Genomic DNA, 27,325 nt, shown 5'->3' with positions numbered 1-27,325 from the left:
CTTCTTAAAGATTCAAATGAAAACTTAACTTACTAATTAATAAAAAGAAAATCTGTAAACATTCAGTAGAAGGAGCCATTTATTGAGCGTTTTTCAGCTGTATATACATTTAAAGAAGTGATGTTTTATTCCGTCTTTATTACATTTCTGTTGGCGTTCGTTCAGAATTGAGATATTTCTGTGTGAGATCAGTGAATAATTCAGTCTGACCTTCATTTTCTTTCCAACTGAACCAAAACCAGAAATCTCAACTGAGCTGAACTCGGAGCAGCTACAGAAAAAAAAAAACATGCAACATCCAATTAATACGAAACTCATCCCACACGCCGCTGCACTGGACACACACACACACACACACACACACACACACACACACACACACACAGGAATGTAAATCTGAAGAGCAGCAACTAATATATGAATAACCAATTAGTGTCCAACACATCCAGTGTAAATTACTGAAACATTACAGCGTCCACAGAGGACCGAAAAACACAAACAAAATCAGTGTTTCCCGTGTGTGTCTGTGTGTGTGTGTCTGTGTGTGTCTGTGTGTGTCAGTGTGTGTGTGTGAGTACTTGCACCGAGGACACACCACATCCTTCATGTAATTCACTGTGACGACACATTGACAACACCAACAAAGTCCGCAGAACAAAAACATACTACAGACTCGGAGTGAGCAATTTGAGCTTCATTTTTCATTTGCATACACACAACTTTGTGCGTGTGTGTGTGTGTGTGTGTGTGTGCCCTGCGTGTGAGCGATAACCGCGGAGGGAGGCTCCTCAAAGCCGCGGATGAAACGCCGACAGGCAGCGTGACCAAAGACGGCGCTCGCCGAGCCGAGCCTGGCCACACCAGATTACTGCTGTTAACACTCAAACTGTGTGTGTGTGTGTGTGTGTGTGTGTGTGTGTGTGTGTGTGTGTGTGTGTGTGTGTGTGTGGCGATTACACTCGACTGTGTGTCGTCACATGTTACTGTGCTGTTGTGTGTCGTCTTCTTCCTTCTGTCCTCATCACAACAGAGACTAATCATCCATTTTGTCTCTTTCCATTCGTCTATTATTTATCGATGCTGTCAGATGGCGTTAGATGTTCGAGGCCCTGTTCACTCCCTCACAGACATTAAGCTGTTGGGACTTACATGTGTTGCTCAAAAGCACCTCAGCAGTGGAAAAGAGGGTTGCTCGAAACAACATTTCATCTGCTGCTCTAAAGAAGGAGCCATCAACCTTCATTCAGGCTCCCAACATGTCCTGCGAGGGTCTATTCACTCAGTTCAAGGGACTGTAACTGTCTTCGTCTCTTCCCAGTTTGCTTTGTTAGAGACTTTGTTTGTGTCGGGACAGTCTCAGCCCAACACAGTCCAGATTCGCTCTGATTGCATCCAGTCTGTAGGTCCGTCCAGGCTCAAGAAAACTCAGACCAATCTGTCAAACACATGTTGTTGTCTTGTATGAAAGTTTTGGACCAGGCAGCCTTTTTTTCTTGTTCGAAAACAGACTAAGAACAACAAACTTGGTGGGTAAATCAGCGCTACGTCACATGATTTTTCGCTCTTTTGAAATTGGAAAGTCGGACGCACCTCACCAACCCCGACCTCAAAAATCCAAGATGGCTCGTTCCCAGATTAATCACTGTGAAAGCTGTAGAATAAACTCTTTCACACAAAAATGCTTTAAACAATAGCTAACAGGGTACGACATCATTCCCAGCTCCGACTACAAACTAGGTAAATGGAGCGCACCATCTGATTAGTTGTCTGTTAGACAATCACACCAACAGAAACTGTTTTTTCTAGCATCAGAGGAAGTTGGACAAAGATAATCTTGATCCCGTTCATGTGTGCAGGGAGCGAACAGGAAGTCATCTGGCTCGACCGAGGGAAGTCTTGAACATGCCAAGTCGTCTCGGTACGTTCACGACCCTGATGCAACAGCATCAGCTCTGTTAAAACGTCTACTTGTGTGTTTACCTGTTGTTCCTGGCCAGCTGGCTGTAGTGCCTCCTGCTGGCCGGCGACGGGTACTGCAGGCTTCTCAGTTTGATGGCCATCTGCTCCAGGGCGGCTCGCTGGGCTTCACACTGACTGGAGAACAGCTCAGCCTGGAAGACAAAGAGCAGGACGGAGAGGCATCAGTCACACGACATGATGAAGACATTCATGATATCGAAAAGGATGAAACCTGGAGGACAATCAGACTGAATCGTCAGAACAGAAGAGGTAGTTTGATGTCTGTGGGATCATGGGAGATGTTGTCTGTCTTGTTGAATGACCACCGCTGCTGTCAGGGCTGAAATCAGGTTTGCAGACGACATAATGTTTTATAGTTTTATGTCACATTTGGGGACTTTGTTCCTCACTCTCTCACGTATGATCTGCCGTTGGACCCGAAAAGTTATAGCGACAGGGAACAACGAAACAATTGGGATAATCTGTGTTCATAACTCAATAAATTATTGTACAATGTTTGAGTCCAACCCTTCAGATTTTAATGACCTGTGATGTTTCCTTTACAGGACAAACTTTTATATTTTATGGTTTAAGCTCCTTTCTCACCTGGAGCCAAGAAAAGCTAGATATAACGAACACTGCGGCAGCAAAAGAAAAAAAACCAAGTTTAAACTTTTCCCTGCCACTGTAAGACCCAAGCACCGGTTTGTGGCACCACGTAAGACGAATGAGTGAAAAATCAATGTAGTAAACTTTAAAACTAACCACTGTAAATGACTTTTCCCAGATGTAGGAGTTTTGTCTTTAAGCCGCGGCGTTGTGTCCTTGTTATTTGCACTAACTTGGGAACAAAACTGTTAAAAAGAAACCTTAAAAAAGACGTTTTCAGTCAAACTTCCCTTCACATGTCATCCGTTGGGTTACGTTACAACAGATGAGCAGATGAGCCGACTCGAAGTAAAGTAACACAGCAAATCACCTTGATGTCTGTCAGGTGCTCGTCCTCTGAAAGTGAACAGAGGGTGTGTGTGTGTGTGTGTGTGTGTGTGTGTGTCTGAGTGGGATCTCGTCCCTCTGAGTGTGATTAGCTGTTTATTGCAGATGAATGAGATTCTGCGGTGCCATATTTTGACGGACGTGCCCTTTAAAGCCCTGCGAGCGGCCAACAAGCCACTAGAAACACACTCCACGCTTATCCCGCTCTCTCATCCGGGCTCACACACACTCACACACACACTCACTCGTATATCCCTACGTACATGTATATGCATATAAATGTATATTCCCCTTCAGATTTCACTCACACACACACACTAACACAAATTACCCATAAAACCACACACGCACATTTAGCATGAATCGCTTTTCTCTAGCACAAATTACACACACACACACACACACACTCACACACACTAACACACACACCATCAAGTCTGCACAAATGTTCCCATAAAGCCACACACACACACACACACACAAATCAAACCCTGAATTGGTCGACACACACACAAAATAAACATATACACACATCGAGCATGAATCGCTGCTCTTTCTCACAAATTATCCTTCACACACACACACACACACACACACACACACACACCGGCAGTCGCACTCAGTATCCAGACACAATCATATAGAGGCACTCAGCGCGCCGCTCAGATGTAATTGCATACAAACTATATGGAGATGAGGCTTCAATTGAACCAATGAAGGCAGAGTGAGTGTGTACAAACAGCGACACACACACACACAGACACACACTCATGACCGCCAGATTTTTTTTTTTTCTCCTCATTCTGTAACAATCTGAATAAAGTGTCGCCGCGTCGCGTTCGCCGTCCGATCTACTTAGCGGACTCGGCGGAAGGATCTGGAAAGGTCATCCAATCTGTGGAAGGCAGAGCCGCTCAATCAGGGAGCTAATAAACAAACAGGCAATACACAATCAACAGCGCCGCCTGCATCTGTGTGTGTGTGTTATTAAGGTGTGTGTGACTCAGAGTATGTTTTGTTTGTGCGTGTGTGTGTGTGTGTGTGTGTGTGTGCTGCTATTACAGAAATGAAACTAACTGGAAGCTCTCAGAGAAATTTCTCCTCACTTTGTCTAAATGTCTCTCCACTTTTCATTCATTACTCGCCGCCGCTTCTCTCTCGGCTGCGTTTTTTCTTTTGCAGGCTGTTTGCTGGCTGGTTAGTCGGTCAGTGAGTCAGTAAATCAGTCGGGTTGTTCATTAGCTGGTTAGATTGTTCTTTTCTTCGCTAATTTGTTCCTTCGTGCGGTTTATACACTCTGAATCCACGGACCAGAGTTACATCGAGAATCCTCGAGTTTAAGAGTAAAAAAGAAAAAGACGTCTTTGTTGAAAGTGGGAAACATTCATCAAGCGACTGCCTGACTACTGTACAGGTGAGTGACCTTTACAGGCAGGTGACCGGCTGATTAATCACGTGTGTGCTTAAAGACAGACAGCCAATCAGAGAGGTGGATTTAACCCTCAGCTCGCTGTTCGTCCTTCACATCTCTGTCTCCAAAAGACAAAACTGTTCTGAGTTATTTCAATCTGCGTGAAATGTTTCAGTGAAACGAGGTGAAGACCTCCAGATATTAAAGGAGATTTTTAGAGAACAAAATAAAAGTTTTGCTTCATTCTTGAACCAAATTTAACATTTTAAATGTAAAAGTGTGGTGGTAAAAAGTGCTATAAACCGATTATTGTCATTGTCGATTAATCAGTTAATCGTTTTCCAGATCAGTCGTTAGTTGTTTGGTCGATAAAACTTCAGAAAATGTCGATCAGCGTTTCATCCTGAAGCCAAACATGTTCAGTTTGCTGTCAGAGGAGCAAAGAAACCAGAAAATATTCACATTTAACGAGCTTGAATCTGAGAACTTGATGTTTTTTTCTTCACGATTCATCAATTAATGCAACAGTTGACAAATAATTGATTAATGAAACATTTTGCTTCAGATGACGTGGCCACTGATATGAAAACTATGATTTTACATGCTCAGTGTTTTGTTTTGTATTTTTAAAATTTCCTTGTGGAGAAAAAAGTCAGTCAGTCAGTCAGTCAGTCAGTCAGTCAGTAACTGAGTTAGTCAGTAACTGAGTCAGTCAGTCAGTCAGTAACTCAGTCAGTCAGTCAGTCAGTAACTGAGTCAGTCAGTTAGTAACTCAGTCAGTCAGTCAGTCAGTAACTCAGTCAGTCAGTCAGTAACAGAGTCAGTCAGTCAGTAACTGAGTCAGTCAGTCAGTCAGTCAGTCAGTAACTGAGTCAGTCAGTCAGTCAGTCAGTAACTAAGTCAGTCAGTCAGTCAGTCAGTAACTCAGTCAGTCAGTCAGTCAGTCAGTCAGTAACTGAGTCAGTCAGTCAGTCAGTGTCACAGTTTCAGACTCAGTTATTTATTCGTCTTTTCCAAAGTTTGCAGCGAGCAAGCGAACGCAATCTTATGGTCGTAATTGACTTTTTCATACCTAACAGCTGACTACAGCCATAATGAAACACACTCACACGCTCACACACACACACACACACTCACACACACACACACACACACACACACACACACACACACACACACACACACACACACACACACACACACACTCACTCACTCACACTCACACGCTCACACATGCACAACCAGAGTGAAGCAATTTCTCCTGGACGCCTTGAGGACACAGGACTGGAACACAGTGTCTGTTTGAAACACACACACACACACTCACTCACTCACACACACACACACACACACACACACACACACACACACACACACACACACACACAGTGATGAGTTGGGCTGCTTCCCAGTCTGAAGGATCTTCAAGGATTTCTGTCAGAAATTATTTCTCTTCAAACTAGACTCATGGCTCCATCTGTTAAGAGTGTGTGTGTGTGTGTGTGTATGTGTGTGTGTGTGTGTGTGTGTGTGTGTGTGTGTGTGTGTGTGTGTGTGTGTGTGTGTGTGTGTGTTGCTGATTGTGCATTGTCTTTTTCTACTGGACTGTTAAAGTGGATCAAAACAAAAATGTACATACTTCTGTGAGTCGCCGTGACATCTGACACACAGAGATGAACTGTGCTGGTGTAGTGTGTGTGTGTGTGTGTGTGTGTGTGTGTGTGTGTGTGTGTGTGTGTGTGTGTGTGTGTGTGTGTGTGTGTGTGTGTGTGTGTGTGCAGTGTAAGATGACACTGAAGCATTAAGCAGCACACACGCCCATTAAAACAGAGGAACACTGGCGTTGGCGTGAGGGAACTCGTGCGACCTCTGAAACTATCACCTGACACACTGTGGGTGGTCAGCGCTGTCCAAGGTGCTGATCCAGAGCACGAGGTGGAGCATAACATGTCACCGTCCTACAAAACAGCTGACTAATGCTACGAATGCTAAGCTAGGCTAGAAAGCTAGAATGCAGTGTTAGCATTCGATGATATCTTCATCTCCTCCGATACTTGAGATGTTCTACCCAGCTTCAGCTCGGATTGACAAGTGAAGTTACATAATTCAGTCGAAGGATCAACTTTTTCTGCATGTTTACTAATGTTAGGAGCAGAAACGACCTCCATCGGTGGTGATGCCGCTATTATAGGTTGGTGCATGGGGAGGAGGAGGCGGATACAGCACATACCGGCGTTGACCTCAGCCTCACAGCTCGTCCCAGGTTTAAGTTCAGGAACTTCAGGAAGTTTTTGGGACCGTCAGCAGTTATTTATCTCAAGAAGGCTGCGAGTTTGACACATTGCACCAAACCAAGAGAAAAAGGGAAAGAAGGGCTGGAGGATAAAACACGTTTTAAGTTTTTATGATATTTCAATGTTAGCACCCTTTCCAGGGCAGGCACTGGCCACAGGATGAGCCCCGGTGACGTTCACGATCCCCAGACGTTTCCTCTAGCGCCACTACGAGGTACAAGTTTGTGGTAGGAAGGATCGTGGACAAACCTCTGACCATCATGTTGATTTAACTCTGTCGGTGGTGGAGCGGTTAGCACTGTCGCCTCTCAGCGAGAAGGTCCGACTGTAGGTGTCTTTATGTGTGTTTACAGAAATGCTAACTGGTCGTATATTCACAGGGAGAGCGCCGCCTCGAGACAGATTCTTCCTCTCAGTATGGTTACAAGTCGATGGTGAAAGTGAGAACACAAACAAACGACAGTTAATATGTTGGTTTGTGATCATCCGACTGTTTCTCACCTGCACGCCAAGAAGTCAGATTTAAATAGAATAAAATATCTGTCTATCATTTCCCTCCTAACTGGCTGGATTGTGTGTGTGTGTGTGTGTGTGTGTGTGTGTAGCATGTGTGTAGTGTGTGTTTGAATGTGTGTGATTTCGAATGGATCGGCTGAATCCAGTGTTTCCAGTCTCGTCTTTAACGCTGCTAATAGACACAAGAATCAATAAGAATCTGTCTCATTTGATGAATATGGAGACGTCCCCTGACACACACACACACACACACACACACACACACAGCCATGTGCGTGTGTGTGTGCGTGTGTGTGCGTGTGTGTGTGTGTGTGTGTGTTGCTCTTGGATGTGCTGAATCAAGTCATTTTGGGGCTTTTTGTTTACATGTCGGGGCCAATTTACCCAGCATCCCTGGAAACCCTCACAAGAACATCTCCCTTGAGGTGTGTGCGTTTGTCGGTATGTGTGTGTGTGTGTGTGTGTGTGTGTGTGTCTATATGGCATGTTTTCATGTTTCAAAAATATATGTATGTTTGTGTGTGTGTGTGTGTGTGTGTGTGTGTTTGCTGGCAAGCACGCTGGTTGATTTGCTACCATGAAAATGTGCCTTGATCCCCAACGTGTGTGCACGGTCCGAATGTGTGTGTGCGTGTGTGTGTGTGTGTGTGTGTGTGTGTGTGTGTGTGTGTGTGTGTGTGTGTGTGTGTCTCCTGGGGTTTTCCCGGGGCTATAACTGCCAATCAAACAGCGGTGTTAGGACTGAGAGCTGAGCAGCAGCAGCAGCATATAGACGCACTGCAGGATCCGAAACACATCGTCTGCTCGTCCACACCATTCATTAAAAAGCAGCTATCAGCTGATAAGTCGATGCAGGAATCAATCAACCGATCGATCATGTCACAGAGTCGCACTGTATTAGCATTAGATCCATCAACAGGGCCGGCCGGTGTGATGGCTCGTCATATCTCTGCTGCAGACTCTGGGTTTGAAGCAGCAGCTGGGAGCGTCCAGCGGCGCCCGCGGTGTCGCCTCAGCGTCGTCTTTACTCTGACAGAAACATGAATGAGCTCTGGCCCGTCGGCCGACTGCGCTGATTGTTGCCGTGAGCGTCGCCCAAAAACATCGCTGGAAGAAATCCTGCAGGTCGTCGACAAACAGGTGGACAGAAAACTGAAAGGTTTCACTGTTTCCACGGTGGTCGGCTTGTTTCTCATCCCAGCAGTGAGACCTGAGAGTGTTCACGTGTCGTCGGCACAATGAGTATAAATAATCAGCTTCATGTATTCAGGATCTTACGTCAGAAGATGTGACTCATCATGAGCTGACTTTGAAAAAGGACGAATATATTAAAACCGACAGTGAAGACGTAAAAAGCAAAGAAAAAAGGTTTTAATCAGCGAGACGTCAGAGAGGTTCGTCCTGTGAGTCCACATCTGATGTCAATGTCTTGAGACATCACTGTGTGTGTGTGTGTGTGTGTGTGTGTGTGTGTGTGTGTGTGTGTGTGTGTGTGTCGCAGGTCAATACTGGAGGTGAGATATTCCAATAACAGGGTGTTTTTGTCTTGATAGAGCGGAGCAGTGGGTAATGATATAGGATCAATAATGGATATGAGATGGCTGCATCCAGCTGCCAGCTAACACTCACACACACACACTCACACACAATCACATACACACACACACACGCACACACACACCTGTGCGTGTCGATACTGTAATACAGTTTGATTTGTGTGACGCAGTTGAGTGAATGCTCCACTTTCATCTTTGAGGGCCGAATAAATAATTGCCAGCGATACAAGAACACACACACACACACACGCACGCACGCACACACACACACACACACACACACACACACACACACACACACACACACACACACACACACACACACTGTAAAGCGTTTCAGTTTATGACGATCGGACCAGAACAGATGTGAGCAGCACCGAGGCAGCAGGTTACAAACAAAAAGATGAACCGTTCATATGAATCTGAACATTTGCAACACAGAGATACAAGTGTGTGTGTGTGTGTGTGTGTGTGTGTGTGTGTGTGTGTGTGTGTGTCTTGTCCGCAGGCTGCTTGTGCTGTCCAGATGTTTCCACTGAGGCTTTTCATCTGAAGCTAAAATCAACTAAACAAAACCTCCAGCTCACCTCCACTCCTCCTCCTGACCTTTCCTAACCTCCACCTCCTCCTCGTCCTCCTTCATCCATCCATCCATCCGTCCCTCGTTCATTTTGTATCAGAAAGAAAGAAAAACAGGGAGAAACTGCAGCGGTGGCGAGAAGTTGAGCGAGGAATCTGCTCTCATCAAGAACAGCTGTAGAGCTAACTGCACACACACACACACACACACACACACACACACACACAGTGAACTCCTCCAGAAGAAGAAAATGTGACAGGCTGGTATTTTGGTATTTTTCAACCTGGGTTTGATTCTCAGAACTGCGGCGGTTCTGAAGAAGAGCTCTGCTAACCTCTCACTCGTCACATCTGCTGGGCAGATTGGCAGGACTCCAGAACGTAGCCCCATAAATTAGCCGTGGAAGCTAACGGCAGAGGGGTCTGAGTCTGGGGTAAAAGTCGGTCTCGGTCCGACTATTGCTGCTTTCTTCTGAAGCTTTCCATGCAAAGCTGGAAGGTGACCCAGAGTTAACTTCTGTTCTGGGTCGAATTGTTATTCTGATCTTATGAAAATGTGTTGGACAAACTGATGAAGATGCAGCCGTCAGACAAAAGAAGGAAAAGATGTTAAGGCAGCTCAGGGAACGGACAATTTTTGCAGATTTCGAGGCCAGTACTTCCTCTTCATGCAACCGTCACTGTCGACAGTCCGATTAGCAACTTTTGACGCGAGAAACAACATTCAGCTCGTGTCTTTAAACAGATATCTGCATATGAAAAGCTGATAAAAGCAAAATCATCGTCAGACTTCAGCGGATCGGTCCGGAGGATGCATTTTCGGACACGGACTGTTTACCTGCATGTGACTGAAGATCAAACACAAACCAGAACGCTGCAAAGACCAAAAACCTTTCGTCCCTCGCTCACAGATTCTGCAGATATCTATTCATAGAGATACTTAACATCAATAAAGACGATGATCTTCGGCAAATAAGATTTAAAAACATCTAAACTCAAGAAGAAGAAGAAGAATGTAGGTTAAACTGAAAGCTGACGCTCTGAACCGTCCAGATGTCAAACATCACATTTCAGACTCAGACTTCACTGTCCTCTCTCTGGACCTGCTCGTCCCTGGTTCGGCCCACAGTCGGCGCCGCAGACAACAAACCTCACTGATCATCACCTCCTTCTAAAAACTCCCACAATCCCCCTGTGGTCTCCTCCACGAGGCCCGGTGTTTCTGTCTGTCTGTCTGCGACGTCGCCTCGACCTCATCTCTCTGTCTTTCTCATTAACATCAGATTTTTTTTTTATGTTGGTTAATTATTTCCTAATTAGTTTGCGTGTTAATTAGAATAGTGGCTAATGTTAATTAGCTGTATTAATGGGCGCTGCTGTAACACCTGCCCCCAGCGCCGGGCGCCGCCGCCGCCGCCGCCGCCTGCCAAATATCTTCATCTCAAACCGCACTGAGCTTCACGACTCTGAGTGGAAACGTGTTCGACATGACTGATCTGAAAACCTGCAAGTTATTACAGCAGAATAACTTATATATTATTATATATTATTATATATGTCACTCATTGTTTTATGAAACAACACGTTGACTCACGAGTTTCTACAGGAAACATTTACCTTAAAATATGGAAAACATGACTTTAAATGAAGAGTTTAGTGTTTTTAAAGTTGCATAAATTGTCTTTTATTTTGAAAGCACTTTGATATTTCATGTATTACAGATGCTATAAAGAATAAATACAGTTTAATTTAGTATTCACATGATATTCTCCCTTTACAGTATGTTTTCTTTAACTTGTGAGCTAACTAGCCAACATTTGCATTCTCTTACACTGTGTAGTAATGACAGTGCACACCACCACAGCTGGATGTTGAAGACGTTAAAGGAAAAATCTACGATGATGAAACAAATGTAAATTTAAAGTGTTTAGCTCCATCAGACACCAAACATCTAATTGATTAATCAAGACAATAACTGACAGATCAATCAACTTAAAAATACTTGTAAGTGTTTACTGATTTAAATGAAGCCAGTAGGAAAAATTCAAATCATCTATTATCATGTCAACAAGCTGAAATCTTCCAGGAGAATTCAGAGTCTTAATTTCCAGGTTCAGACACTTCAGTTTGCTCAAAGGCACTTCAGCAGTCACTGTTTCTCTTCATGCACACGAGACAATATTCCTCTGTTGACCTTTATAGTTTGGGAGTCAGCAGCAGTTTAGCATCTTAAACACACCGTCCCTGACACACACACACACACACACACACGCACACACACACACACACACACACACACACACACACACAGGTCCCTGACACGTCTCGGTGCGAAATTAGCTGATCTCCCAGCATGCTCTAGTGATGCAGACCTAAAACACTATTAAGAAAAAACGTCAAACAGCCCAAAGAGAGAGAGCGAGGGAGAAAATGATGATCACCTGAGAAAAATCAATAACATCTCTCTAGTCTCTGCTCGCACACACACACACACACACACACACACACACACACACACACACACAGAAAGACAGAGAACAATACAGTTTATTGGTTAAAGACGCTGCAGCGTGCAGGTGGAAACGACTCTGATTGGCTCAGAGATGCTGAATGACAGACAAGGTCACTTTATTGTTTTCTATTGTGTTTCTATTCAACTGAACGCCACACACACACACACACACTCACACATACAGACACACACACAGCGAACAGATAGTTGAGGATAGACGAGAGTAAAGAGATGAAATGGAGGAGGGAGAGAGCGAGAGAGAGCGAGAGAGAGGAGAGAAAACATCTGAAGTCTCCAGCAGAGTGTTCAGTCATTTATTTAGTGTTTATCTTCCTCCGTCAACTCATCGCAGTTTTATCTAAACACTGCAGAAAAGGTGGAGTACGCTGGGTGGTTTTCTTTTGAAATGCAGACTCTCTCTCTCACACACACACACACACACACACACACACACACACACACACACACACACACAGCTTTAGTGTTTCATTAACATTGTTCCAGTGATAAATAACTCGAGTCGTTCCAGACGCTCCAGGTGAGATTCAATTTCTCTGCATTTCTTCACTTCCTGACCTCGCTGCCTTTGTGTGAATATATATGTGTGTGTGTGTGTGTGAACTTTTTGCATAAAAGAGAAAAAACGGATACAATAAGATGCATTTAAAAAAAAATGGAGGACATTTGGCGAAGCAAGAGCATTTTGGGAAATTTAGGACATTTTTGGAAAGCAATGACATTTTCGAAGCGGTGTAGAGATTTTTTGAAAAACTCGGACAATTTGAAAAGTTACCTTTTTTGTAAAGTAGTGAGATTTTTAGGCAAGTGAGGACATTTTAAAGACGTGAAGACATGTTCTGGAAGTGTTAGAAGGAAGGTAGGACATTGTAAAGATGTGGAGACGTCCCTTGAAAAGTGAGGTTAATTAAAGACATGTCGTCTGATCCTCACTTCATTAAATGTATGTTTAAAGATTATCAGTTTGCTTCAGGGTTAACGTCAGGAGCGGGATCAGGCTCAGGTGTGTCGTGTGTTAAATCCCAGAAACAATAGGAAAATGAAACATTAGCAGAAATCGCAGAGCTAAACATCCTCCGCTGTTGTTTTCCCCTCCGTCCGTCCCTCCGTCATCCTCCGTCCATCCCTCCGTCAGGTAGAGTGACCTTGTATTTCATTTACTGATAATTACATGGATTTATTCCACAGAGAGGCTTTAATTAGAATGCTAGAAATATTGATTGCCTCTATCATCTCCCTCTCTCCTCCACTCATCCCTCCTCCATCCATCCATCCATCCGTCCCTCCATCAGCCGCCAAACTGTTTGAGAATCAGACAGAAACCGAGAGACGAAGCAAACGGAGAGAGAAGGAAACCCGTGGAAAGAAAAGGTTTGGCTCTGCTTGTTGGTCTGACACGTGAAGTGTGTAGTTCAACATTTACCGTCATTGTGATGTGAATGCAAAAACATGTTTTTAATTCTATTATCAAATAAATTTAATTACTAAAAGAGGTTGTATTCAGAATTGTTTGTTGAAAAGCTGGCGCTAAACTGAATTGCTAGAATTGAAGTTGTATCTGAAGGAGTATGAATAGTTACAAAAGTGGGGTTGAAGGATGCGAAATATCGTAAACGTCTGGAGCTAAACTGCATGGCTTGAGTTTTATCTGGGAGCTTAACTGCATTGGCGGCTTTATTTCTTTGAAGTAGCAGCTGAGAGAGTATGAATAGCTGTAAAAGTGGGGTTGAAGGATGCAAAATATCCTGTAGTTTAGGAGCTAAACTGCATGGCTTGAGTAAAAGATGGGAGCTATACTGAATTGCTGGCTTTATTTGAAGTAAAAGCTGCAAGAGAATTAATAGTTATAAAACTGGGGTGAGGTGTAAGTATTCATAACAAACTATAGGCTGGGAGCTAAACTGCATCGCTGGCTTTATTTCTTTGACTTAGCAGCCGAGGGAGTATGAATATCTGTAAAAGTGGGGTTGAAAGATGAAAGTATCCTATAGTTTAGGAGCTAAACTACATGACTAGAGTCAAAGATGGGAGCTAAACTGAATTGCTAGCTTTAATTTTTTTAAAAGTACAAGCTGCAAGATTATTAAGGTACAAAAGTGGGGTGAAGTTTAAGGATTCAAAATAACCTATAGGCTGGGAGCTGAACTGCATTGCTGGCTTAAATTTGCAACAGAGGGAGTTTGCATGGTTGTAAAATGAGGTTAAAGGATGCAAAATATACTATTGGCTGGGAGCTTAACTGCACTGCTGACTTTAATTTGTATGGAGAAACAGTTGTAGAGTATGAAGACTTATAAGTTGAATTAGAGACAGTTTTGCGATGTAGATGTTTGTTGACAGTTCAAAAACCAGCCAAAAAACAGTTTAGCGTATGCTATAAGCTAGCTGCTAACAATACAGTGGCGTGACAGCTGCCACAGTGAAACAATGATCTCACCAGCAACAAGAAGTTTAACACCATGTGGATGTAAATGCTATAATTATATTTGCTAGCAGCAATGAGGCTGAAATGAAGAAGCTGGCAAGTATCCTCATTTAAGAAACTCCGGACTGGAGATCTCACAGAATATACTGATCATTAATTAGCAAGCTGATAATTAATTACATATAGTAATTATCACAAATGCATTGTGGGAATGGGAATAATCTGGTCGTGTTTATGAGACAGAGAGAGGAAGAATTAAACGAATGTTCAGCCGAGCTAACAGGCCTGCTGACTTTACTTTCTGCTGGCCAAAGCAGAAAGACGCCACTTAGTTTTTTTAGTTTTTTGATGTTTGATTAATTATTTTGGGTGCCAATCCATTTCTGCTTCCCTCCATATTTAATTAAAATATCATTTTAAAACATAATTAAGTTTCTAATCCGACTGCGAGTGAGTCTCTAGCAAAGCAAAGACGACTCCTCTCGCTCTCTTTTTCCTTTCTCTGCCTCGCTCTGTCGCTAAATTGGAAGATGCCTGCGGGCTCCTGAGAACACACACACACACACACGCACACACACACACACACACACACACACACACACACACACACACACACAGGTAAGCAGCGCACCTTTTATTTGCTCGAGAGGTAGAAATGTTGTGATTTCTTTACAGTGTGTATACCCTCCCTGACCTGGCTTGTACTGGATTTGTGTATGTGTCTGTGTGTGTGTGTGTGTGTGTGTGTGTGTGTGTGTGTGTGTGTGTGTGTGTGTGAGTGTAAACACCCAGCATGCGGCCCGGCGGCTGCTGATGGCCGAGCTAATTATGCATGAAATCAAATATGATTTAAAAAACAACTTCACAAGAAATTCTTTCTATGCTTCGCCACAAACACACACATGCACACACACACACACACACACACACACACACACTCAGCAGGAGAGAGAGGCAGATGATGGTGATGATTGAGTGTGTGTTTTTTGTCCAGATCTGTGAGTGTCAGTGTGTGTGAGTGTTTGTGGAGGAACGAGATGAAACAGAAGACGCGTCGTATGGACTCAGATTCTCATATTTGCTTTTGTTTTAATAGAAATTGTGTCTGAGCTGCTGCTGCGACTCTGGATTTTCTCTTCCAGACATTAAGACAAACTGCGGGAAACAACAACATGATGTTCTTGTTCTGCTGCTGACGGTCGTCATCGACACGATGAGGGGATTAATCAATGACGTGTCTGATCAATACAATTACAGACTGAGATTTTAGGAAGACGTCAAAAAGTTTCAGACTCCGCAGGAAGACTTTATCCTAATTTTACGAGAGTTGACCTGAGAAATTCTTTTGTTTTACAGGATTTTGTTTCGCCCGTCCGTCCTTTGTTTTTGAAAATGATATATGAACAATTGTCGGGTGCAGTTTATGTTGCTATATAATTTTACTCCACTGCAGTTTGGAAAGAAACAATATTTGTATATGTGACCAACTTATAAAACAAATAATTGTTTCGAGCTTCAACTAACGATTGTTTTCACTGTTGATTAATCTGTTGATTGTTTTCTCGATTAATCGATTAGTTGTTTTGTCCAAAACGAATCTCTTGTAAGGTAAATATCCTTAATGTGAAGGATTCCTTTTAATTATTATCAAAAATCTACACAATATGTTTTTTTTCTGGCACGCAGCCCACCGTTTCAGTTTTGGTTTTGGCCCTCGGAGGGAAAAAGTTTGGGCTATTAATTGTTATAAAATGGAAGATGACGTCCTCAGACCCAAAGATATTCAGTTTAATGTCATAGAGGAGGAAAGAAAACAGAAAATATTCACATTTAAGAAGCTGGAATCAGAATGTGGACTTTTATTTCTTTAAAAAAACAATCTCAGAATGATTGATTATCAAAAGAAGTTGGTAATTACTTTAATGGTTGACAACTCCAGAATTATTATGGATTGGTGGGTCGGGCCGTCCACCAACCCAAAGCGTCGGCGTCTGGACCTTTCAGATGTTCTTTACATATTAAAATAAACTTTAAATACGATGATGATGATCCTCCTGTTCGAAGTGTCGTATCAAAGGTGACACCTCTGATGTCTCTGGGGAAAGAAAGCGTCCTCACGCCTCACTGAGCTCAGATCATTAAAAATGCAGCGGGCTCCTCCAGAATCAAATTAACTTGAGCCGATTCAAAGGCCTCACATATCCATCACCGAGCGCCGTGTGGTCTCCAAAACAAGCAAATTAGATGTGGCGTTTATTTACGTGGCGGGTGGCGGAGGAGAATTAAGATTTTGGGGGGTACATTACAGGTAATTAAGGTCCATTCTGCGTAATTATCAGCTATTAGATGTAATTTGACGGCGAGCGTCTGGGACTGAAATTAACTTATGACGTGACGGAGAGAGGAGAGGGAGTATATGGTCCTCCAGTTTATTTGTTTTACTTCTCTCTCTCCTCCTCTTCCTCCTCCTCCTCCTCCTCCTCCTCCTCCTCCTCCTGTCTGGGTTTTCTCGCTCTTTTCAAGGACACCATTCCAGTTATTTTCAATATCAAAGATGGAACATAAATCAAAACTAACGCGTGACACAGCGGCTACTCAACCTCCACTGACTGATACAGAGAGAGACGGTGGAAAGAGAGGAAGAGGAGGGAAAAGAGGAGTAAGGAAAGGACTGAGAGAGAGGAAAGAGGAAGAGAGGAGGAAGCAAAGGATCGAGGGAGAGGAAAGAGGAGGAGAGGAGGAAGGAAAGGATCGAGAGAGAGGAAAGAGGAAGGAAAAGAGAAGAAGAGGAGGAAGGAAAGGATCGAGAGAGAGAGGAAAGAGGAAGGAAAAGAGGAGGAGAGGAGGAAGGAAAGGATCGAGAGAGAGGAAAGAGGAAGAGAGGAGGAAGGAAAGGATCGAGAGAGAGGAAAGAGGAAGGAAAAGAGAAGAAGAGGAGGAAGGAAAGGATCGAGAGAGAGAGGAAAGAGGAAGGAAAAGAGGAAGAGAGGAGGAAGGAAAGGATCGAGGGAGAGGAAAGAGGAAGGAAGCAGTTCAACCAGACAAACCAAACAAATGAACGTGTTTCAGGAGGACAGAGTCGCTCCAGGTGATCGCTAAACCAGATGAAATAAAAATGAACTGATCAGCAGATAGATTTTTAAGTAAATGAGACTCTTAGGACTCAATAATAAGACAGAAATGACTTAATAATGATCTTTTAGGCAGCGCATGGACGGAGAAGAAGTAAGGTAAAGAAAGAAAGAAAGAAAGAAAGAAGGAAAGAGAGGCGAGTCCTCAGTTTTCTGACAGAGATGTTTTACGGCTGTTGGCATCTGCCTCGACGTGCCACCACGGCCCCCGAGGGTCTTCTTCTCTGGATTATTATGGTCGCCACGGTGACGCCGCCACACAGCAGCTCCGATAAAGAAACTAAAACAAACCAGAATTAGCAGGGGAGAGCGTCAGCTCGCTGCTCAGCTGGGAGCAGATTCTGATCTTTTTACAGCCTCGTTAGTCGGGATGGAAACCCAGTCGGACCAGTGAGATCGCTCGGCTGGAATCAGCAGCTGCTGTAACGACACCTGGGAGGACGTTCGTCACCGAGGCAACTGGAGGAAGACGACGACGTCCCCGTGATCCCGATAAATAACGTCCTCAAGGGGGGGATGAATTTCATTGGGCTATTTGGGTAATACTGTAAAATCAAATCACCATCTCTAAACAAATATCTTCAGAAGATTACCTTTGAACGGGACGAGCAAGGTGCTTCTTCTGCTCTGATGATGTTTGCTGACGGTTTATTAGGCAAACTAACCAACTGATCATGTAAACAGCACAGAGCCACAGCTAATGATGTTTTTCATTTTCAGAAAGCTTTGAGTGCAGAAGCTCCAGGTCAGTTTATAAACAGGACGCTGAACTTCTGGCTTCACGTGTCCCCGAGCAGCTTCCACAGGATTAACGGGGCTCCACCTCCGACGCTGTGCGAGATGATGCAGTTATATGTGTGAGCAAACTTGATCAATTCAGACTCTTATTCTGAAAGGCGAGGACACGAGGAGCAGGACGTACAGCGAGCGGAGAGAGATGATCGGACCTGGACGAGCTGAGTGTTTCACTTCTGTCTCTTTCACTGAGAGTCAGCCTGTCAGACGGCAGGAGAGTCGACCAAGGGCACTATTTGATATTTAATATTTAATACGCTCACCTCATCATGCTCAGACCCGGTGTGTGTGTGTGTGTGTGTGTGTGTGTGTGTGTGTGTGTGTGTGAGAGAGAGAGGGTGTAACAGAGTGGGTGTTGTCTCTCTGTCAGTCTGCGTCTTTTGGTTTGTCTGCAGGTCATTTAATGATTTTACATACAAGTGATTTATCATAATATTTCCAAGACAATCTTCTATTATTCTTCGCCTTCATCTCTTTCATTCCCTCCCTCTCTCTCTAACACACACACACACACACACGCACACACACACACACACTTTCTCTTTCAGTTTCTCTCTCTGCAGTAGCATCATCTAACTCCTCGGTCAAAGCGGAATAATTGTCAATGAATATTTAACAAGGTTTCAGATGGAGGGATAGACATCATCCTCTCTCTCTCTCTCTCACACACACACACACACACACACACACACACACACACACTCTCTCCCTCCGTTCTCTGTGATCCAGGCAGAGGTTAGCGATACGGCGTGGTCAGTGGTGCGTACAGCAGCCAGTGGATTAGTGGAGGGGAGATGATGAAGTGCAGAATAAATACTAAATAAACACCCTCTGCTTTCGCTCCACATACAGTAACACCGCTCGGCGCTGGCGGCCATTTCTCATCGGCCATTTTGTGTCCTTCTCGACCCCCCCTCTGCCGCCGACCCCCCCCTCCTTCGCTGGACTGGACCCGTTTTACTGGAGGAGGTCATGAAATTGTAATTAAGCACCGGCGGCATTTGTAATTTTTAATCCGGTGTTGATCTGCCGGGGTGTCGAATGTGTAAAATATTCAGTGTGCTTCGGTGGGGAGAGACTGCGAATGTGTCAGAGAGGCTGCAAGTTTAACTACCGCATCAGCAGCGGTGAGTCCTGCTGAAGTGCCCTTGAGCGAGAGACCGAAGGTGAGAAAACAGAGAGGAAGCTCCAGAAACACAGCAACCGTGTAGGCAAGCCCATCTGAAATGTCCAGGGACGCTTTATTAATTGATTTGAAAGCTTAGTAGCTGATGTATTATTCACTTATAAAGTTGTTACAGCTCGTGTGTCAGCAAATAACCAACTACATCCACCTCCAACAGGCACCGAACAACAGGATCGTCCCATAAGTGAATGTGAGACCAATATTCTCTCTTTCAGCTCTGTGTTTGGTCTCCACCGCCTCATGAGACTGAACCGGACAGGAGACGTGCCATAAACCAGAACCAGAAGCTAAAAGAGGCTCAAAAGCTGCACACAGCTGCAGATTTATCATTACGAATAAAACCTTTACATCATACATCATTTGTTTTAATGAGTCCTTTCATTCCTTGTTAATAAAAATAAATTAATAATGTTGTTTTAAAGTTATAGACTAAACATTTAGCAGCTAGCGTTCGGCTCGACTATGCTACGCAGTTTTTGGTTAGCATTAGCAGCCAAAATGTCCGAAAACATCTTAAATTTGAAATTAATTAATTTGTTTTTTTAAATTACACTGTAGCTCGAGGATGAAACAAATATTGAAGCTATAAACAATCAATCGTTGCTGATTTTCTGCATTAAATAGCTCAATTAAAACTTCTCTCAACGACAATACACACATTTTATTTTGGCAATGAACGATTTAAACAAATTAAACTAAATATTAACTAGTTTTAGCCATTTTGGACATTAAAGTATAGTTAGTTTTATTCTAGTTTCAGTCAGTTAAGTACAGAAACTTTAGTTTTCCTGTGTGATCTTAGACCGAGTATTTTATTTTGAAATCTTCTAAACATTATGATGCTTCTGTTACATTACTTCCTGTATTAACACTTTTTTTAGGATAAAAACTGATAAATTAGGCAACAGATTTATTTCTGATCACAGTGTCGACCTCATTTATCCGTCAGACTTTCACCAGATACAGGATGTCATTTCCAAACACCTCCCTGGATGTTCCCTCCCCCGTCGCTCTCGTCTCCCCCGTCTCCCCCGTCTCCCTCTCTCATTGTAATCAGCAGCCCTTACAGCCAATCTGCTGGCCATAAAACTGTCTGCAGCCTGATGATGTACGGCGCGCAGAATTACCTTATCTGCCTCTGATTTACTGTGCCTCACAGGTAGAGAGACAAAAACAGCCTCCACACCTCCGTCACATCCATCCATCCATCCCTCCATCTCCTCCTCACCCCCCCTCCTGCTCCTCAACCTTGCTTTTATCACTCCTCTATCAACCCTCCTCCTCCTGCCTTCCTCTCATCTTTGCTTCTTGTATTATCTTTCCTTCCTGTTGTTTTCATCTGATTAAACCCTTCTCCATCTTTTCGTCTCTCTCTAATCCACGTTGTTCGATCTTTGCTTCATCCTTCTTTAACCTCGACCTGCTTCTATCCATCCCTCAGTCCACATCTCCTCCCTCCATCATTTTCTCCCTCGGTTTACACTGTTGAACTTCCCAGCATCTCTGTTTACACTCATTTTACTCTCAACTTGTACCTGAGTCCTTCCTTTTTCTTTCCTTCATCCATCCTGTCTTCTTCTTTTTACCTTCGTCATGTCTGTCTTTCCTCAAACCGTTCCTCTCTCCTCCTTCTCCACCTTTCTCGATCTGTTTCCTGTATTTCACTCTCTCCTGCTCGGTCTCTTCTTCCATTTCTCCTTCCTTCTTCCTTCATTTGTTTCCTGTCATCTTAATCCTCATCTCCTCCCACCTTCTCCTCGTCCTGCCTGCTCCCTCACTGCTCTCTTCTCCCGTTATCCATCATCCAATCCAACGCTCGTCTTCCTACTTTCCCTCTCACTATTTCTTAAACAGCATCAGATTGTGTAAAGCACGTGCACACACACACACACACACACACACACACACACAAAGAGACACACACACACACACACACACACACACACACATACACACACACACACAAACTGTTTATTCTGAGTCATTATTTGTTTGGACGGTAAAATAACAACACAAGGAAAGTCAGAAGATAAAGAATGAAAGTAGAATAACAAGAAAACCTGCACACACACACACAGACACACACTTACTGCACACACACACACACACACACACACACACACACACACACACACATCAGATGCTCTGGTAGTAATTACAGCCCAGTGGTCCTTTTTTTATCTTTTTTATTTAAGAACAAGATGGAGAATCTTTGATCAGAAACTAAGAGAGAGAGAGGGGGCAAGTGTGTGTGTGCTTGTGTGTGTGTGTGTGTGTGTGTGTGTGCAGTAAGTGTGTGCGCCTTGATGTACGAATACAAATGAGTGAAATGATATGAAAATGTGGTTTTGATTGTGTGGCTTTGAGAACAAAGAGGGGGAGGAGGGGATGTAATTAAGTCACCAGCAGGACAGTGTGTGTGTGTGTGTGTGTGTGTGTGTGTGTGTGTGTGTGTGTGCGTGTGTGTGTGTGTGTGTGTGTGTGTGTGTGTGTGTGTAAGGCAGAGACAGAGAGAGAGAGTCCGTCTGCATTAGTGTTTATGTTTTTATGTGTTTATTGTTTGAGTCCTGGTTTAGATTTATTCATTTATATCCATGTGTAAGTCATATGTCCAGTGAAGTGTGTGTGTGTGTGTGTGTGTGTGTGTGTGTGTGTGTGTGTGTGTGTGTGTGTGTGTGTGTGCATGTCTCTTTTGTCTGTCAGAGAAGAATTAATAAAGAATAAAGCTTCTCAGCTTTTTCCAGTCTAAAAACACATGAAATCCCTGTGCTTTTACTTTGAAATTACATCCTCTCTGTGTATTAAGTTTTTGTCTTGTTTTGTTAATTTTCTCTCCAAATAATTTGTCACAAAATGTCTTAAAACAGGCGGACAGAGACCACAGATCAGTCCATGACTCACATGTGGACAGTCAGAGTCTCACGTCTGTATGAAGCACTCAGAGACAGCTGGAGGACAAACATCCAAACTTTTCCTCCACCAGTCAGTCAGTCAGTCAGTCAGTCAGTCAGTCAGTCGAGCTGAAGGGAAGCAAACTCATTTCTTCCCTCTCGAGGCGTCGGCTCGTTAACCGACCGCTCTGCTGCTGTCGCCGCCACTTTCCTCCAACTTTCATCAAACTCAACTACTTCCTCTAATAATCACCGCCCGCCATATCCGTGTTTAACAAGGTAATGTGACACAAACCCTGTGTGGCTTCAAAAAAAAAAAAAAAAAAAGGAAAAGGAAAGAAAAACACCCACTTTAAATATTCACTTTTACCATCCGCGTAATTAAATATTTGAAAAATATCAGGAATGGAAAATTAAAACAGAAAAAAGCTCCGCCGCCGCCGCCGCTATCAATTTATTCCCTCTCTCAGAGTGCATTAGAAACGTCAGATTGCCGTTGGCAAAGACACAGAAAGAGCTCTGTTTTTTCTTTTTTTTTTTAAACTCACTTTATAAATTACATTTTGGAGTGCTTTGGCATGCTGCTGCCACGGAGAGCAGACAGCGTTAATTATTTCTTATTGGGATCGGCGGCGATTATTTGCATATTTCATTTAGCTGTTATAGATGTTGCAGGTGGGAGGAGGCGAGCAGGGCGAGAGACGGCTTCCACTTTGTGTCTCCACAACTTTTGGATGGAAAAAAGATGGATTCACTGACCGCATGTGTGCAGAGGAGCATTCATTTAGGCTGTTTTCAGTCATTATTGGTGATAATTAACAACATCAGCGCTCAATATCACGCAGGCTCTGATGCAAAAAAGGTCAGAAAACAGTTTTAAGAACGTCGACGTGTTCGACTTTGTTTGGGCTGAAGCATCAATTAAAGCGTCATTCATACTCAATTGGCTTGATGAGCGACAACAACAACAGAAAGTCAAACTTTTTTAGGGGCTTAATGGACAAAAACATGTTGAAACTCAGTTCGAGGAATTAGAAAGCAGGAACGGACGCATCACGAGAGGGAGAGTGAGTTAAAAGGCTTTTAGAAATCCTAATGTTTGGACAGTCGAGTTGACTCGGAGTGACGTTCATGTCTGATTGAAACCAGCGGAGCAGAAAAGTTGAGAACTAATTAGTTATCTGGTCAGAATAATTTAATTATTAGAACATTTATCAGAAAAAGGAGCATATTTAACTTAAAAACTCTTCAATACGTCTTCGACCAGCCGCTAATATTAACTCCTGTTTAATATTTGTTCTCCATCACCGACATGATTAAATCCAAATATGAATTTAACACTCTGGTCAGAAATTAAATACTAGCTTCAAACATACACTGAATACAAAAACTGAAACTTTATACTTCTTCTCAGAGGATTATGACGTTAGAACGAGGCACAGATCAATCTTTATAATCGCTCACTGACATAAAAACCTCCTCCACTTTGTGTCTTTATCACGCTACACGCACATATGAAAACTTCCCGCTCATGCTAGTAGTGCTCACGAAGCACGTTTTCCAGAGTCATATCCCAGACTCCCTTACAAATCATGCAATTTTAAGAGTTATAACTTGACGAACGTTGTAAAACGGCAACAGCGACGTTTGAATAATTGGCGCCTTCTTGTAAAATCAGCATTAGATACAAAACATTGAGATGTTTCGTGTGTCGCGGCTTCGCTGTAAACGCCCGTCTGCTCCCGTGTTCCGTATATTATGCTGAAGTTGAAAAAGTCACCAGACTCCCTTTAAAAATCGCTCTATTTTGAGACTTGCTGCGTTAAAAGAAACGCTGTCTGCAACAAATTCTTAACTATTTAAGCCTTCTTGATCATTCGGCAAACGTTACACATGAAGATATTTCTTTCTTTGTGTAAAAGTATTTGCATATACAGCCGGGAAGTGGGACCTGGTCCCTGGTGAAGCATTTACCGCCCTGTTCTCCACCCTGACGTTAGTTTGGGTTCGGGTCAGTTATTTTAGAGACTCCCACTCGAACCCTCCTCCAAACATTCAACATTTTATTTTTCAAAGACTAATTGATGGATAAAATATGAGAAACGTTGACTTCAGCTTTTAATTTTAAATTCAAGTGGTTTTAAATCTACATTAGTAAATTTACAATGACGCCATAAAAGCAGCCTCGCGGCTCAAAAGTGAATTCTTCTGGGGAGTTTTAAAATGTTTTCTTGCAACTACAGGGCTCCTAATGGAGACATTTATGAGGAATATCAGCTCAATATGTTAAATATCGGTAAATTTAATGCACATATATTCCCGATGCTGCTAACTTTCATCTTGTGGTTTATTTTGAAGCGCTAACCTTCAGTGTTGGTGTGAGACTGACTGCTGCTGCGCCTCCAGCTGCAAACAGACTTTTATCACTTTCAAATGACCTGGAAATGCAGCTTTAGCAGATCTTAAACCAGGGATTAACACCAACACTGAGATTTTTTTTTTTTTTAACACAAATTATCTTGATATAGTGTCGCTGCGTGGTTAAACTAACTCCCCAAACTTCCCAACTTTAATCTTAATTTATGTAAAGTGCTGTGTGGTGGAGCTCCGGGAGCGGGACGAGCCGTCTGATTGGCTCTATCAGGTATCAGGCAGGAGTCCAACACTCGGTAATTTGATTTAAAAAGCTCGTAATAACCTGAGGTCAATATTTAAATCACTCAGAGGGGGAGAAGAGCCGCTCTGCATGTTCAGAATGCTTCAATCTCCGAGCTCAGAGTCGCCGGGCCCGGATCTCTATCGCCTCCTCTCCCCCCACTCTGCTTTCTTTACCTTACTTCACTTCTTCTTCTTCTTCTTCTTCTTCACTTCTTCTTCTTCTTCTTCTTCTTCTTCTTCTTCTTCTTCTTCTTCTTCTCCTCCTCTCTCTTTACTTTATTTTATTTCTACTTCCCTTCTCTTCTGTTGCTCCTGTTCTTTTGTCAGCCTCTTCAGTATTTAAAAGGTTCGTGTGGTCCTAAAAATGGATGTTTATGCAAAAAGTTCGAGCGCCTTCTTGCTTGTATGCATGAGAAATTGTATTACAGACAACACTGTGTCACTCTGTCCTAAATATGTATTAGCTGAAACTAAAAACAGCGGGTGTGAAACGTCTCCGTCGTGGTGCGTTCAACGATTATCTGAGATTTAACGATTGGAGTTTTTAAAGTCAAAATGTCTCTGATTGGCTGTTTGTCTCTGTGTCAGTGTCTAGTTTGTCCTTTCTGGGCCACTGTAGAAACATGGTGGATATAAAGAGCTCATAGAGTGAAGAAAACACAACGATTCTTAGTTTCAGGTGATAATCGACTGATGAAAACACCTTTATGAATGTTTTATTACAGTTCTGCCAACAGCTCCTCCTCCACTTAAGTCTTCAAAGTGTTTCTTTGTCCGACCAACCGTCCAAAACCCAAATTCTCTTCATGTACCGTCTTAGAAAAGCAGCAAATCGTCACGTTAAAGCAGCTGGAACCAGACGACGTTTCATATTTCTGCCTCAAAAAACGATTTTATCGATTTTTTCAAAATAGCCGGCAACAAATTTTCTCTCGACTACTCGACTGATCGTCGCAGCTCTACTCAGCTCGACTCGACCTGGACTCAGCGCCGCCCCGACCCGACTGTGATTGGTTCAAAGAAACACAAACAGAACGACGCTCCAGAATGAGGATGAGTTCAGCTGAAAACACAACATGTGGAGGTTTATCCGGCCATGTGCGAATAACTCTACCTATCTCCACCTCGCTCCATTCATCCCTCCCTACCTCCTCTCTCTTTCCCCTCCCCCCACATCCCTCAGCTCTCCCCCACCTCCCCCTCTCTCCTCCCCCTCTCTCCTCCTCTGTGTGGTCTGTAGGGTGAAATAGAGGCCTGAGGCCAACAAGCTGTCTCCACCAGCTACACTGATAAGACACACACACGCACACACACACACACACACACACACACAGTCAGAGTCACCATACAAGTGCCAACAGTCACAATCACAAATGTACAAGTGCCTCGTCCACACACACACACACACACACACACACTCACACACACAGACTCACACACACACTCACACACGCACACAGTAAATGTTATTTAACTCGGCTCAGACTGAGTGAAGTGCCACCTGGGAGGTCACTTTTTACCTGAAAATCTCTCTCTCTCTCTCTGTAACACACACACACACACACACACACACACACACACACACCTACACACAGTCACACACCCCTACACACACACACACACACGAGCACACACAAACATAATGTGCTTGTGCTCAAGGTGTACCCAGAACACACAAAAAAAACACGACATGTGGTCTTTGCATGTCAGATATGTTGATGTATGCGTGTCCAAGTGTGTGTGTGTGTGTGTGTGTGTGTGTGTGCGTGTGTGTGTGTGTGTGTGTGTGCGTGTGTGCGTGCTCAGGGCTGTTTGGTTCAGCTCTCTAACAGGATTTGTGTCCCCCGTGTCCAAAGGAACATGGTCTAATCTCGACCCATCGCCTCTCCACCACCTCAACCTGCGTGACACGCCCCAACCTCCCCGCACACACAGCGACCCCCCTCTCCTCGGGGGAAATTGGTACGTTCCAGACAAATTATATAAATAAAATATACAGTGAGCCTCCCTGCACAGTGTACAGTGTGTGCCCTCTCAGGAGGGGAGTTTGTTGCTCTCAAAAACACCTGAAGTAGATTCAAAAATGTGTCAAAACTAAGATGAAAATAAAATAAAAACATTATTTCTGTGGATCTTCTTCTCGTCCTCGTTTTAAGCCTCCCTCAGTTTCTTTGTCCCTCAGTTTTTCTCTTCTCTCGTCTGTTGTAAAGATCCAGTGTGCAGGATTTAGAGCTTAAACTGGAATATATGTGTGACGATATGTCAAATATTAGATATACTGCTGAGGAACTAAGAACTAAATCTTTATTTCAACCTGCTTGAGATAATTTCCGGTTGTTGTAAAGAAACATCCCAACAGTCTCGCTCTGGTTCACCGCTGAAAACTGGATCCAAAGAC

At 43.4% G+C, this 27,325-nt stretch overlaps 1 protein-coding gene across 3 annotated transcripts in view; it reads right to left on the bottom strand.

Annotated features, from left to right (window-relative positions):
• The window catches only part of akap6 (A kinase (PRKA) anchor protein 6), a 180,751-nt gene that overhangs the window by 81,784 nt on the left and 71,642 nt on the right, over positions 1-27,325 (bottom strand). For all 3 annotated transcript variants that reach the window (XM_084382151.1, XM_084382153.1, XM_084382152.1), the window contains exon 14: positions 1,981-2,111. In XM_084382151.1, coding sequence (XP_084238277.1) covers positions 1,981-2,111 — 131 coding nt within the window. The remainder of the gene's footprint in view (positions 1-1,980; positions 2,112-27,325) is intronic.

The sequence above is a fragment of the Pagrus pagrus genome, assembly GCF_965226575.1.
Source record: "Pagrus pagrus genome assembly, chromosome: 18".
Taxonomy (NCBI): Eukaryota; Metazoa; Chordata; class Actinopteri; order Spariformes; family Sparidae; genus Pagrus; species Pagrus pagrus.
Note: the sequence above shows the minus strand (reverse complement) of the source record. Positions and strands in the feature narration are given on the sequence as shown.